Genomic DNA, 15427 nt, shown 5'->3' with positions numbered 1-15427 from the left:
GAGATTAGCAGCAATTGTGATAAAAATAATGATCGAAAGAAGAGGAAAAAAGAAATAGGAAACATTCTCTGTCTGTTCCTAACGGTTTAAAAAACCAGTTGTGAAATGTTGGGAATTCTCCCACAACTCCACTCGCGTTTTTATAACCATTTCACGGTATTTGTTATCTGAAAATCATATTAATTATTTGGATTTCAACTGACAGAATGTAAAGATGATCCAGAGTATGAGGAAAGCTGTAAAGACATTGCCGCGACCACAGGCCTTTGTGAGGAGCAAAAAAAGTTCACACAGGAACATTGTGCATTGTCGTGTAAATGGTGTGGTGAGTAGAAAGGACACATATACATTAAAAAAAAAATACTTTTAAGACAGTACAGTATTGTATATAGGTAGTGCGAGTCTTTTACCGACACAATTAACCTGTATTAAATTATCAGCCAGTGCGGCATACACACGGGTGAGATACTTATATTTAACAATCAATGACATCTGGTCACTGGAAAAACAATAACTTTGTTTCCCGGGAATTTCATGAGATTCGAGGGGAACAAAATTAACTGGTCTCCCGAGGAACCAGTCAATAAGTGATTTGTTATATAGCACCACGAAAACATTAGAGAGGTGATTATTGCAAGAGTACTTGGCTGGTGTATAGGGCGTAGGATTATAGTATGTATAAACAAAAGATGATTAATTATGTAAAAAGCGCATTGGAATAATTGTCTTATTTATATCATCCTCTCGATCCATCGATATCGAGGGAGAAAATTGACAGAGGGTAGCTGAAGCTTAATTGGAGAGAAAGTCCAATGAACCTAAGTAAATGCATCATACGCCGATTCAACCTAACTAAACAGTGGATATCTAATTAAATAAGAAATGTCATATGCGATTGATCTCAAAGACACTTTCAAGAATTTTTGAGCAAAAATTATACCATAAGTACTTGCACTTACTAAAAGCTTTTTGTATGTTACATTGATTTGCAGAATTGCCGACAAAGAAGGCCCCCATTCAAGGAAGTATGTATAGCAATATAATTATAGTTTTTTAGGCTTTGCAATTCTTCTTTAAGGACAAGAATAAAACAAAACCAAAATGACATCTGGTCACTGGAAAAACAATAACTTTGTTTCCCGGGAATTTCATGAGATTCGAGGGGAACAAAATTAACTGGTCTCCCGAGGAACCAGTCAATAAGTGATTTGTTATATAGCACCACGAAAACATTAGAGAGGTGATTATTGCAAGAGTACTTGGCTGGTGTATAGGGCGTAGGATTATAGTATGTATAAACAAAAGATGATTAATTATGTAAAAAGCGCATTGGAATAATTGTCTTATTTATATCATCCTCTCGATCCATCGATATCGAGGGAGAAAATTGACAGAGGGTAGCTGAAGCTTAATTGGAGAGAAAGTCCAATGAACCTAAGTAAATGCATCATACGCCGATTCAACCTAACTAAACAGTGGATATCTAATTAAATAAGAAATGTCATATGCGATTGATCTCAAAGACACTTTCAAGAATTTTTGAGCAAAAATTATACCATAAGTACTTGCACTTACTAAAAGCTTTTTGTATGTTACATTGATTTGCAGAATTGCCGACAAAGAAGGCCCCCATTCAAGGAAGTATGTATAGCAATATAATTATAGTTTTTTAGGCTTTGCAATTCTTCTTTAAGGACAAGAATAAAACAAAACCAAAATAAGAACAAGGTATAATGAAATAAAATAAGGAGATATACACTTGAAACAAGTTGAAATAAAGTAGTGCACCCACACATACAAAACACATAAAAAGTGATAAGATGAGTCAAATATAATAAAGTAAAATGGAATATAATAAAATAAAAATGACATTTAACAATTATACACAAAAGGCGAGATTAACATTGTTGAATATTCACCGAGAAGAAGTCGAGGTGAATATTCACCAATGCCGCACTGAGCCTGAGGCGAATAATTGTTTTAGTATAATTTTCAGAGGTGAATATCAAGGATTACAAAATAACAGACTAAAAGATAAAAACACAAGCGCAATTGTTCGTGTGCATACACGTATGCAGCCGAAGTTTTCATAATAAGCTTACATGTACATCGATTATCAATCAATTTACTCATCGAGGTCTCAGCAAAACAAACAAGCGAAACACTGCGAGAAATAAATTCAACCGGTACCTTTGTTTTATCGTTGTTGACTTTATTCACAGTTTTCATCATCGCCTAAGAATGAATAGCTTTGGTTTGAAGAAAAATAAATTTCTATCGATCTGACCTACTGGCGATCGACACAACCACTGCGTTTACGATTCTTAAAAGCCTTCAATACGAGTTCTTGGAAAGATTTTTGATCCAAGGGCTTGGAGTGATGTCTTTCGAATGAAGGAAAACTTCATTCAGCAACTGTCCGCCATGTTTACTTGCCGAGATGGCAAAGATGGCGACCTTAGTTACCAAGCTCTAGCGGGGCGAGTGTAGCGTCATGTGATGAGCTTTTCGACCAATCAGAATGTTCAATTCTTATATTAACCTCTGGAAGTTATACTTAAGAGTAACATTAGTTGGATAATCGAGGACTATGACTACTTAATGGCCTAACCTTCACGTTGATTGTATAGTCGATAAAAGTGCCGTTTTTTTGTCACTGACTTGTATATTTTTGCAAGACGTTTCGGCTAACTCTTCAGCCTTCATCAGTTAAAAAACCGCTTGATGTTACGCGCGATTTATAATGGTAATTGAACTGAGTGGAGTGCAATTTGGTCTGAAATCATACGCGTAATTTGAAAATCGAACTCGCGCTGCGCGCAAGTTCGATTTGAAATCACAAGTATGATTTCAGACCAAAATTGCACGACCCGAAGTTCAATTGCCACTTTATTAGATCCATTTTGAAATCGCACAATGTTTTTTTTAGATTTTTGGCGTATTGTTCTAGTAGCCGGTTTGTTAAAAAAAGCGGAACCGGAAACGCCTTTACGTCTCATTTAGTATGCAAAACGATGTCATGTGACGAAAACTCATTCGAGCATGACAAAGAAACAAGCAGCTCTGAAGTCAGAACGACAATAGTCTACTTCAGGTATAAAAGTTCAATTCTCGTTATCTGAATCAATTATGGAAGGCCTTCCTTTCTTCTGTGGTTGAGGCTGAGACTTTTCATTGTCTTTGGAGAAGGAATTTGAAGGTGCATATCCTGTGTAATTCTGCGATCGATTTCTTTTGAGTTGTGAAACTCCCTCGAGTGTAGGATGCCCAGTGGATAGTACGTTTTTTTTTTTCCTTTTAAATACCGTTCAATGGCATGATTTAAAGGAAGTCCAGCTCGTTATCATCTCCGTTTCTTTTTGTGACCTCGGCGTAGGACTCAGTACTCAGGACCTTGTCAAGTTCTTGCGGCGCCATTGTTTTAAGATATTTCCAAGATGGCGGGACTGGCATGAGCTTCGTAAGACGTTCGTTCATTCACTATTTTGTGCAGTGTGGCGTATTTTGACTATGTTTATTCACAGCGACAGAGTTGAGCTCTTTTGTTGCTTCGTTTGAAACTACCGGAAACCTGGAAACATCTACCTTCTCGAGATGGCTCTCAATTTGTTGTTGTGTGGTTTTCGTTTGTTTATGTTTTACTGGACTCGGTATCATACGGATCTTGAGCAGATGTTCAAGAAAAATCGCCAAAATATTCGTCAAAATGGACACTGAAAGTTGGAAGTTTCCATTAAAGTAGGTCTTCAGCCTGAAGGAGCTCATAATCGTCATTCAGAAACTGTAATTAATTAAATTCGTCAATTTTTTTGGAAAAAAGCTACAATAACAACAAAGTTTTGGCAATAGTAGTTGCAAAATTCTCCACACAATGGCTTTTTGCCTTTCATTTTCCTGAAATTTTATTGATTACTTTAAACCAATCTTGAAATCTGATTGGTTGTTTTGTTTTACTGTCCCATTCTCATTGGTTGAGAAAAAGATGCGATTTAGAGCAAAAAATAGTGCGATTCGTGAATAAATCGCATCACTGAGAGCCAATCAGATTGCAAGGATAACCAGTGATTTCAAAATGGATTTAATAAAAAAAAAAAAATTCAAGTTGAGACGTTGCGCGTGCTCTATGAGCGTGACTTGAGATAATTTTAAGGTCATTCCCCAGTGATTAGCGCGCGCGCATTAAGAAATGGCGGGTTTTTCTTCGCGGCTGGACCTCGCCATAGAGGTAAATCTTCATTTTCTCGAAAACGAGAACGGTGACCCATCATTGTTTTCTGTTGTGTTGAATTGAGTAATAAATTTCTCTATGTAAAATAAATATGGGCCAATTCTCAGTGTTGAGCAAGAAACAATCGTCGGAAACGTGAATTTAGCAAGCAATCGTGACTATAATCATAGTGCTATTGTAAGGATTTATATGGTATAAACAAGGTACTGTTGCTCTTAAACGAACATGGGGACCCCTCATTTTTATTTCCAATTTAAGTTCCTACAACATAAACAGTCAATAGGCAAAGTTTGACAAAAAACTCAGTGCAGGTTCTATTTCAGTGGAATGACCTTAAGTGCCTGCCAAGCACTTGTAGACTTCTGGGGCGACTACGTGATCATTTCCAGCGTTCGGATCTTTTACAGACATCTAAGATTCTAGAAAAAGCCGCTGATGGTAATGTGCCTCATGTCTGACGGCTTCAACGTTTTCAAAATCCATGTGATGAACGCTGGAAATGATCACATGGTCATCCCAGAAGTCTACAGGTGCTTAGCACGCACTTAAAATTCTCTCGAGTCACACGCATACAGCATGCGCAACGTTTCAATTTGAAAAAAGTTTTCAAATCGGGCGTGACATCAAGCGGTTTTTCAACTGATGGAAGCTTAAGAGTTATCCGAAACGTCTTGCAAAAATATACAAGTCAGTGACAAAAAACCGGCACTTTTATCGACCTTGAGCTAAGGGTGGGAGAGGAGGGGGGGCGGTTTAGTTTTGCTTGCCCTGCCGGCTTTTCTTCCTACTGTGATTTCTTCTTATTTTGCCCAAAATAAGGACGGGGTGGGGGGGAGGGGGCTATTTTACTTTCCACTGTGAAATGCTTCTCTCCGTCAAGTCTTGACACGAATTAAAAGCTAACCCACGTTTAGAAAAATATAGCAAATCAGGCTTCCAGAATTGTTCACCGCTGTCAATCATAATTCTGATAAGAAGCTGAGTAAACTTGAAATGAACTTCACTTGGTGTTATTACCATCAATTATTACATAACGAGTCATCAACAGGTCGGCTATTTCACGGAGTACCTGGAGGTGAAGGTGGCTTTGTACCAGGAATCGGAGGTGGTTCTGAAATAAGAATAACAAATAATTATAATCCTGCTTGTTCTTCATTCAAAGTTAAGTCAAACCATGTTAGTGGCAACTTATTTTTCAGTTACTGTAGGTCAGGAATCCAACACACACGATGCATAGGACTATTATTTACATTTCTATTTTACAACATATAACTGTCTGTCTGTATATGACAGACAGACAAAGCCACCTTCACCTCCAGGTACTTCGTGAAATAGCCGACCTGTTGATGACTTGTTATGTAATAATTGATGGTAATAATACCAAGTGAAGTTCAATTCAAGTTTACTCAGCTTCTTATCAGAATTATGATTGACAGCGGTGAACAATTCTGGAAGCCTAATTTGCTATATTTTTCTAAACGTGGGTTAGCTTTTAATTCGTGTTAAGGCTTGACGGAGAGAAGCGCAACACATTAACATTATTTCACAGTGGAGAGTAAAATAGCCCGCCCACCCCGTCCTTATTTTGGGCAAAATAAGAAGAAATCACAGAAGGAAGAAAAGCCGGCAGGGCAAGCAAAACAAAACCGCCCCCCCCCCACCCCCCCTTCCTTAGCTCAAGGTCTGGATCCTCCACTGGTTACTGGTATCTTAACCACTCCTAGATGCCATACACCCCTTTATCCGGGATACGAGTGGTCTATTTTCCGTATACGAAATATTGTGTGTCCCGTATCGTTTGATGACCTCACGATTCCCACCATTTCCAGCTTTGTTGCATAAATTTGGTTTCTTGCGTCGCTTGTTGTTTAGAATTATGACGGTGGCGAGCAGATTTGTTGCATTAGGCGACAAGTAAAGTGAATCAGTTTTCAGCAGAAAAAAAAAACAAACAAACAAAAACAAAAGAAATAAAAAAACAAGATCAACAACACTAAAAAGAAAGCGTATATCATTTGAAGCTTTTCAGGAAATTTCTCGACACTAATGGCGAGAAAAGGAAAATGAGGATAATACGCCCGTAGAAATGTAAAACAAACAAACAAACAAAAAAATCGGTTTTGCTGTGCGAAAGAAAAATGGTGAAGAATACGATCCCTCGTTCATCAAAGCTTTCATCCATGCATCGAACGGCATCTTCGACAAAATAATGATAAAATGTCGGTTTTGACCACAAGAAATTTCTCGTAGAGCAAGATTTTCTAAAGAAGGAACAAAGGTAGTTCAAATCCTTGAAGGAAACCGGCGCGATGTAGCCGACCCGCTGTCAGGTTAGGTTGCTTCAGATATTGTTCTTGCCACTTCACATTTAACAAGCCATTTACGCTGGTTCATTACGGAAAAACGTGAAATTTGGAACCAAACCTCGAGATCTTGATACTTTTTTTAATTTGTTACTATCGTTCGAATTAGGTGAACAGTATCACTGTTTATTTGTTAACAATAGTCATCAACTAAATGGTTTGCTTAGATAAACGAAACAAATCTATCCCAACTATCCCTTCGAAGTACAATATATTTTTTTATTTGAATGAGTGATGCTGGGAGTAACTCGGGTATCAAATAAATAGTTATTGAAATTTCAAGGTACTGCATTACATCGAAAGAGATGATGTTTTTTTTTTCTGTTGTCTCTTTCTTTGAATCTTTCTGTCAGCATTCTGTCGCGACCGAGACGTAAACTGTGGGAGGTGGAAGTCATTAGGATTGTGTGACCGCAATCCTCAGATGACCATTTACTGTGGACTCACTTGTGACATTTGTAAGTTCTAAAAGTGTTATAGGTGCGCCGTCAGTACTGAACACGTTAATGTTAGACTGTAAAGACAGCATACCCAATAAGTAATAAGTTCAAAAAATCACTGACTGTAGTTTGGTCACTTTAAGCCATTTTCGTTGAGATCGTTGAGGGGTGAGAAATGAAACAAACGATTCAAGAACTTCAAATACGTAAAATCAAACGGAATTTGCTTACTTAGTTGATTATTCAACTTAAAATTTTTAAAAGTAATTAATTATCTTCCGTGGTGAATTAAGGAAATCTTTCTTACGGTGTTTTCGTATTATTTATGTTTTTAGGTAAGGAGCCTACTCCAGACAGTAAGTAAAGCGAACGTATGCATTACTCCAAAAAACCAGCCATTGCACATTTCTTACACTTTTTAGGGCTTGTCAGAAATTACAGGAATTTCGAGTCAAATATTCCCACCGAGGGCATACCCTTCTCTCGAGTTAGACCTCAAAGAGTCAAGATTAGTATTTAGTTCCCTCACTGGATATGCTCGCTTAAATTTGGCATTTAGGAGTTTAAGTGTTAAGTACTTTATTTATTACGAGGATAGAGATCTAAATTGTCTTAAGTAGCCAGTTTAACGTACAGTTTGTGGTGTCTTAAACATGTTTATCGATATGCCGAAATGGTAATTTTTAACAAAAGTTATAAATAATTTTATCCCATTCGAAAGTTTTTAGGAAAAAGAAAAGAATTTAGATGACTTTAAAAATACAAACTGATAATTTGGCCTCTTTCTTATTTTACGGGCTCTGTTAACAATTAAAAATAAAGAACCCAGTAAAAGAAGACATGTACACGACAAATGTTTATTTTCATTTCGGTAACAGAATGCTTCGACAAGGCAGAAAATTGCGAGGACATGAAGAAAGCTGGATTTTGTAACTCAACAGTTCCCACTGTTGAGCACGAAGTGAAAACCAATTGCCTTGAAACATGCGAGTTTTGCGGTGAGCACATAATAAAGTAGAAAACTCCTCCACAACGAATTAAAGAGTTCGATCTATAAAACATGCTAAAAGTGTCCCCGCAGAAACTTGTTAGTTCAATGGTATTGTAGGGTAAATGATATCTCTAACCTACTTCTAAAACTTTCAAATGTTGCACTACGATAGCTGACACGAACACACTTACTTCTCAACGAATTGGTGTTGACGTGGAATTCTGATCATTGTTAAACCTCTTGTCTCATCCATTCTCAAGCCCCACTTTTAAGTGAGCCTTACACCTCTCTAGAACAAATGGCCTCCACTCTCTTCTAACCTGTCTCTCCCGGTCATCCTTTCAAATACAATACACTAGAATAATTGATGTACGGGCATCAACCCTCAAGCCTAGTAATCAACATTCAGATTCTCTAGTTAAGACAATAACTTGAACTTGCGATACAGTTTCCCTACGATTATCGATTGAGAAATTCTCACGACCTCTGTGAGGGACTACATGCAAGAAATTCGGTTCCTTAAGTGTTATGGATACCCTTCATTTACAGGCGTCTTTGCCACTCTTTTTTCGTGGTCGGATATTACACGAAACTTAACGTACAAATTACAACTCTCCCATCTTCATTTTAGCATTCATTCATCGCTGTCCACTTCAATCATGCGTCCCTTTCTCGAAAAATTACGTTCAAAAGATAGAATATTTGAAGTTAAATTAATAATAAATAAGGTATCAGTATACCCCAAAATTGATCATTTTTTCAAAACCAAAAAATGTTTTTCGCTTTTTCAGATAGATCTTATTGCGAACTCTCATTTAAAAAAAATTATATGAGAAAAGATTGACTCTAAGCAAGGTTATAAACGAAAAACGTTTCTCTGCATTAAAAGTTGCGTGACAGATTGCCGCGTAGCGCAATTGTCAAACGTTTGAAAGTCGACGAGCTGTTCTGAGTGTTCTCCGTTTGTGAATTGTTGATTTGAGCTTAAATATGTCGTCGAAGAAACGCAAAGGTTCGTGTTCATTTGCAAGTGCGAAGAAAACATTACAGAGGATAAAGTCGGAAAGGAAAGGTTTCAAAAACATTCGATCAGAATTGTGCTGATGCGTCAGCTGGCTAGCGACAAAGGTTCCTGCTTCGAGCAGGAGAAGTTGCTTGCACTGGACAAGGAAGACATTTGACATTCTCTAAGCATTACTTCCTTGGCGCTTTTGAAGTTCGAAGTAGTAACAGTAACAGTAACATCTCAAATCAATCGGTACCTCGTGGCTTTCCTTTACCGTTGTTTACGAGTGCGCTCTTTCGTTCCCTACGGTATCTTTTAAGCTAAGGCACGGTTTTAAAAATCGAAGAGGCCATCCCCCTTTTTTTTAGTTTATTGTCGAATGCGTTTTCTGATTTTGGATCGGTCGATCGGAAAAGGAAAAAAAAACAAAAACAAAACAAAAATGAAATTGGAAAAGGAGTCTGGAGCTACGAGGCCCGGTACCTCAGCATCAGCAATGAAGGAAGGAAAAAGTCGACGTCGTTGTTAAAATCAAACGAGAACGGGGAAAAACTAAAAATCTGTTAGGCAAAAAATTGCTTATGTTTCAGATTAAAGTGACAATTGTTTGAAATAATGTGTCATTGCCTTCATTGCCTTCCGTCTAACTTTTTTTTTTTTTTTTTTTGAAAACGCGAAAGTCTGGGTCGGTCGGACGACGCTAAACAGAGAAAAAAAAGGGGATGGCCAAAGAAGAAACAGAAGCTAAAATTATTTTCATACTAACCTGGGATCACGAGCGGTGGAATTCAGATTTTCCGCCGAAGGCAACATTTGAGCCCGCTTCGTAATGAGCTGTAATTAATGCGAACTATATTGTAACATAAATGAGCCTACACTTCGATCAACGCGTCATTATTTTCACACGTTTTGTGTAATTATCTCATTACACCGGAAGAACGCTCCAAAGTATATTTTCCTTCGTATCTCGAAACAGAAATTTCAGCGCTCGCACACGTTTTGAGTTCGTTTCCGGCGAGTTTATAACGTTTCGTTTTTCGAGAGAATGTTGCCCGATAATCAGGCAAAAAAAGGGGTCTCGGGGAATTTCCAGTATTTGCTTCTTTCAAAAGTTATGACCATTTTAGTGAAGAGAATGCATGTCATCAACTCTCAACTGCGTGTCAAAAACAAATCAGACAAGTACTCAAAATTTCCCGACACTGTTTTTAGAGAAAGGTGCCAAGAAGACATAGCGATGTTGATCGCGTCCTCCCGCTCAAATCCGACCGGAAACGAACTGGATTAGTGAACCTCTGTACTTTGCGAAATAGGGCACTTTATTCGGAAAACCTTAATCCTTTTTATTTTAATAAATACACCTTCGTAATCTACAATTCTTAAGCTTTCAGAAAATATATACTTTGCTGGGGTTTGCGTCAAATGGCTGACCGTCAAGCGGCGCCAACCAATGATGATCATTTGGGGTATACTGATACTTTAACACCTGACCTGTGTTGCACGTTTCATTGTCATTTTTCCTTTTTTCTCTCTCCTAATGTAGTTCCTGAATTACCATGAAGGCCAGTACAAAGGCTCTCTAAAACCATCGTTCGTGTCACAATATTAAGCTGAAGATGGAACACTACTTAATTGCTTATATGTTAGCTGTTATAGGTTACCGATGTGATCTGTATTAGGTTAAAAAACAACCGTAAATAAAACGATAAACGGAGTTTAATGTAGCGTGCACTTCCAGCTACAGCTGTAGTCAGTAAATGTAAGAGATGGCTCTTTGCAGTGTAACTGCTTTAGATTCAATAAAGTGCTAAAGGTAAAACGCGGTGTTTGAGTTTAATTTATTGTAAATTATCGACTAGATTTTATTTCAGACTACAGTCTAACCCCCATTGAGCGGCCACTTTTTCAACGGCCAACCCTATCATGCGGTCAGTAAACAAAGTCCCGATGAGGGCTTTTCTATTGTTCTTACCTCTATTAAGCGGCCACTACCCATTTCCCTGAGGGTGACCGTTTAATAAGGGTTGAACTGTACCGCCATGCGTTTTATTCAGAATTAAATTCGATCTGGAAACAGTGGATCAAAATGAACCCCGAGGATGTGATACTTGTCAGTTCCGTTTGCACATCCATATATTTACATTTTACGATTAAATGATGTAAAACGATAGAGTTACACCTTTTTCAGCAATATTTGTTTTTTTAACTATCAACGTTTTAATTTGTGAAGGTGTTTTCAGACAGATGGTCAAACTAAAGGTTTTTTTGGTTTTACAGCCAAATTTATTTTAGAATTTCCAAAGTCACCATTTTTCCAAATTACGTATTTCACATGGCACACATTGGTGCAAAATATCACCAAATTTGTACTTTCAACCGGTATTTCTCCATTCAGTCCTTTCTGGATACATTTTTCAAGAAAGTAAATTAAAAGTCCATGATGTCCCTTCAGAATTCGAATCCATCGCTTTTTCTACTGTTCTTGTCTCTTGTCTCTCGCTACTTATAGGAGAATTACCTAAAGATTTCAAGAGAACGTGTCCTGGCTGACTGTCAGTGGAAAGTTCTGTTCAACTAAATAAATACGATAAATATGAGAAGAAAAGGATTAAAGAATTAAAAAGCTATAGTGTAAAGCAGGCAATTTGGAAACGTTACGTCTCAATTATTTGTGATAGCACTTTATAACAACAAAAAATCTGCGATAAAAACATAATGCGAAAGTCTATTATTTTTGCCAGTTGCTGAGTAGATGAAAGCGTAACTGTATAAAGCAGTAAAGAGTTATAAATAATGGTCAGGAATAGAAATTAGGTGAAGATGCTACTGTATTTTAGTCAAATATAACGTCAACTAGAATTGTGGAAGCGAGGTCTTAGCTATGAATAAGCAAACTAAAACACAGTGATTTGTGTTTTTGTGGTGTAAGCTGTATAAACAATTTCTAATGCGTTTAAGGCAATCAATTGTTATCTAGAATACATAGGAAGAAAAGCTTTTAATGATTAATTTGTCAGATTAACAGCCTCCATTAATACGTTTCAAGACTAAGTAAAGATTGTCCAGTTGGGTAATCTTAACGTTGGGCAGCGTTTTAAAACTTCTCCTAGAGTTCATTAAATTGGATGAAAGAAATTAGAACAAAGACGATCGCTATTGTTGCTTTAGAGTGATGGTACTCTTCTTGCATTTCAGCTCAGTCAATCCTCTTTACCTATTTTCCATTCACAATATATAAATTTTGTTTTTGTATTGCGTATACCAAAATGATTTACCCATCGAAGTTTAAGAAAAATAGCGACCACAGTATTTTCACTAATGCCTTATTTCAAGATCAGAAACACTTTTGCCGTTACTAAAAAAAAATTCTGAGGGTGGGTACAGACAAAGATTTCTGAGTATCATCGCTATTTGCTTTGAAACGCCTTTTTTGTGTGTTCATTAAATCTAGCTACAGCTAAGGAAATATAAAAGACTCCACTTTAATAGTATTAATTGCTCATCATTGAATGAAATCATAGCACAATGGACGGCTCCTGTTCTGCGTGACCCAACCAACGGCTGTTTAGATAATAATTTAGTTACCTTATAAAAATGATTTTTAAGCCAAATGGGAAGTTTAACGCACTTGTTGATTTTAGAGAACCTGTCGGTAGCTTTCGTTTTTGAACATCCATTACAAAGAAAAATATTTGCACAATTGTTTCAGCAAGGTTCAATTTGTTAATTTCAGAGAAGACAGTTTAATGTCTTCGTAGGCCAAGTGTTACTTTACGTTTTAAGTATAAATATAGCCCTAGCGCAGTTGATTGTTGCATTCATCTTTGGTCGTCTCAAGATGATAGTATTGGTGTTGCTGCTACTAGCAAGTGCTGTAACAGGTAAGAAGAAGTCAAATTTTACTAGCCTTTCATGTCTCTAATGCTGTTGGTTGTCTATCGTGATTAAGTGAATGTGAAATTGCGCGACGTTCATAAGAACTTTACAAAAAGGTTTTTTTGCCATGAAAACCGACTCCTTGATTAACAGATGGACAATCGATATTTTCTTTCACTTGTTCTTATCCCAAGCAAAAACTAAAAGGTATAACATTTTCTTTTTCTTAAGATTTTATCATCTTCAGATACAGTAGACTCCCGATAACTCGAACCCTCGCTAACTCGAACCTCGCGCTCACTCGAACCAAAATCGGTTTCCCCTGGGTTTCCGTCATACGTTTACTGTAATTTTATCCTTGGTAACTTGAACCCTCGATAACTCAAACCTACCGCTAACTCAAAGCCGTTTTCAGTGTATCCCTTCCAGTCATTTTCTGTATAATTTTATTCTCGGTAACTCGAACCATGAGCATGAGCTTTGTACCAGTGGTACTGGTACTGGTAGCTTTGTACCAGAAGCCCAACATAGTTCCTGGACTTATCCCTGCTGCTTTCCTTTGTCATATATTTTCACAATACGTTACGTTCCGATTTATACAGTAATTTAGAGATGCTTTGTTTTATTTTCACTCGACTTCTCTATTCTGTAATTAAATTTGATTAAAATGTACACTGCATGAAAACAAAAAAAAAAAGAAAAAAAAAACACCGTTTTTTCCTCATTTCCGGTCATTTGTTCTCAAGTCCCGATAACTCGAACCTTTTTCAATTTTATTGAATTTTTTTTTTATTTCACCACAGGGCAACAACTGCCTTGTGGCAGTACGCCCATCACGCAGTCACGTGTCATTGGAGGTCAGGATGCTAAACCAGGGGCTTGGCCATGGCAGGTACGAATAACAGTGCAGCTGGCGCAACAGCTTATTACACGCGTTCTCTCGCGCGTCGTCTCGCGCTTTGACTGTAGCCTTGCTTCGGTCCTATCTAAAGATTGTCCGTTTGTCTCGACGCTCCTCTTTCCTTCAGGCAGCGCTGTTAAAGAATTATTCCACAGCGTACACATTGCCCTATCGTATCTTGCCCTCCTTACTTCACAAATGAAATTTGAGATTTAAAGGTCACCGATCATCTCCCTGTTAGTGGGGGAGAAGCGTTGCGTGACGACCCTAATAAGGGCTGCGGAGGAGGCTATAGTCTTGATGGAAACTGATATGCCACTGTAAGCCAATATGTCTCACGCCCGTGCACGATTGCTTCATATCTATAGGCATCACATACAGGTTATTGATAAGTATTTTTTATGTAAATGTAGTAAACAATTTCGAATTTGGCACGCTGTGTATATTTGTATATTTCTTCTTTTTTTTTAAACAGATAGCACTGAAACGCTATGGACATTTTATTTGTGGAGGATCGTTGATTAGTGCTAACTGGGTAGTAACCGCAGCCCACTGTGTCTCAGATAGCTCGTAAGTCTTTGAGTGAAATACGTGGTAAAATATATGCACTAGAAATACATGTCTTGTAGGACTACGAAGGCTAGAGTTGGGTGCATTCAGTGGTTTGGGGAGGGCTAGGGGTTATTTGAGACGTGTTAAAATAGATAATCACATGAATTCAGGACAACTAAAAGACATTTTCAGTACCATTTGCCGTACCATCTAACTTTCTATTTCCCTTTCCAGAAATCCTGCTAACTATAAAATTGTCGTTGGCGATCACAATCGTAGCACAAATGAGGGAACAGAAGAAGAAGTGGGAGCCAAAAAAATCATTTCTCACGACCAATACAATAATCCCCGACTCAACAATGACATCGCCCTGATTGAGCTCGCTCAACCAGTGAAACTCTCTCAGCGAGTGAATCCAGTCTGCGTACCTTCTCATGACACCGATATTCCTACAGGATCGAAATGTTACATCACAGGTAGGGCGTGGATCGACGAAGGTCTTTAATTTACAATCACCATAGCAGATAAATTAATTAATGTTATTCGCCGACAATAACCACAAAAACCACCTTTTTCTTTTATTTCTTCATTAGAATGCTTTTCAAAGTGTTTCGCACGACCGTTGCTGCTGCTGAAGTCGTTGCCAAAACAGCCCTATCCGGCTAAGACTTGCTTTTTTGTTCCACTTAAAATTAGCTCGCGAAAAATGAATTTTCTATAAGGGTATTTATCTTTCTTACCTAAGTTTAGTTAAAACGTAAATACGATTTCATTACAATGTGTAATTAGATACCATAGTACAGTAACACTTTATTGATGCATGAAAAATATAAAATAAAATAAATATTTTCCCTTGAATTCTTTAACTCTCAGAATGACCAAATACTGTTTTTTTTTTGTTTTTTGTTTTTTTTGTTTTGTTCTTTTTTTCATTAGGTTGGGGAAAGATTAAACATCCGGGAAGTTCATATCACATTTTACAGCAGGCCATGATGCCTCCCATAGACAACTCAAAGTGCAAACAGAAAATACAAGCATCTGGAGGTAAAGCCACAAAGACTTCGTGCACG

General features: G+C 37.5%; 2 protein-coding genes across 4 annotated transcripts in view; both read left to right on the top strand.

Annotated features, from left to right (window-relative positions):
• LOC145479752 (uncharacterized) overlaps positions 1 to 11030 on the top strand; it is a 31642-nt gene extending 20612 nt beyond the window's left edge. For 2 of the 3 annotated variants that reach the window (XM_081458197.1, XM_081458195.1), the window contains exons 10-15: positions 206 to 325; positions 993 to 1025; positions 6945 to 7049; positions 7367 to 7387; positions 7910 to 8029; positions 10572 to 11029. In XM_081458197.1, coding sequence (XP_081314323.1) covers positions 206 to 325; positions 993 to 1025; positions 6945 to 7049; positions 7367 to 7387; positions 7910 to 8029; positions 10572 to 10588 — 416 coding nt within the window. In that variant the 3' untranslated portion in view covers positions 10589 to 11029. Of the gene's footprint in view, positions 1 to 205; positions 326 to 992; positions 1026 to 1608; positions 1642 to 6944; positions 7050 to 7366; positions 7388 to 7909; positions 8030 to 10571 lie in introns of all 3 variants that reach the window. The other variant, XM_081458196.1, reaches the window with a different exon arrangement.
• Positions 11031 to 12833: 1803 nt separating this feature from the next.
• The window catches only part of LOC145479766 (transmembrane protease serine 9-like), a 29197-nt gene continuing 26603 nt past the window's right edge, over positions 12834 to 15427 (top strand). The window contains exons 1-5 of the mRNA XM_081458212.1: positions 12834 to 12909; positions 13708 to 13796; positions 14281 to 14375; positions 14592 to 14833; positions 15294 to 15401. Of these exons, the coding sequence (XP_081314338.1) occupies positions 12867 to 12909; positions 13708 to 13796; positions 14281 to 14375; positions 14592 to 14833; positions 15294 to 15401 (577 nt within the window). The 5' untranslated portion in view covers positions 12834 to 12866. The remainder of the gene's footprint in view (positions 12910 to 13707; positions 13797 to 14280; positions 14376 to 14591; positions 14834 to 15293; positions 15402 to 15427) is intronic.

Source organism: Orbicella franksi, chromosome 2 (assembly GCF_964199315.1).
Source record: "Orbicella franksi chromosome 2, jaOrbFran1.1, whole genome shotgun sequence".
Lineage (NCBI taxonomy): Eukaryota > Metazoa > Cnidaria > Anthozoa > Scleractinia > Merulinidae > Orbicella > Orbicella franksi.
This window is presented reverse-complemented; position numbering and strand designations above follow the sequence as displayed.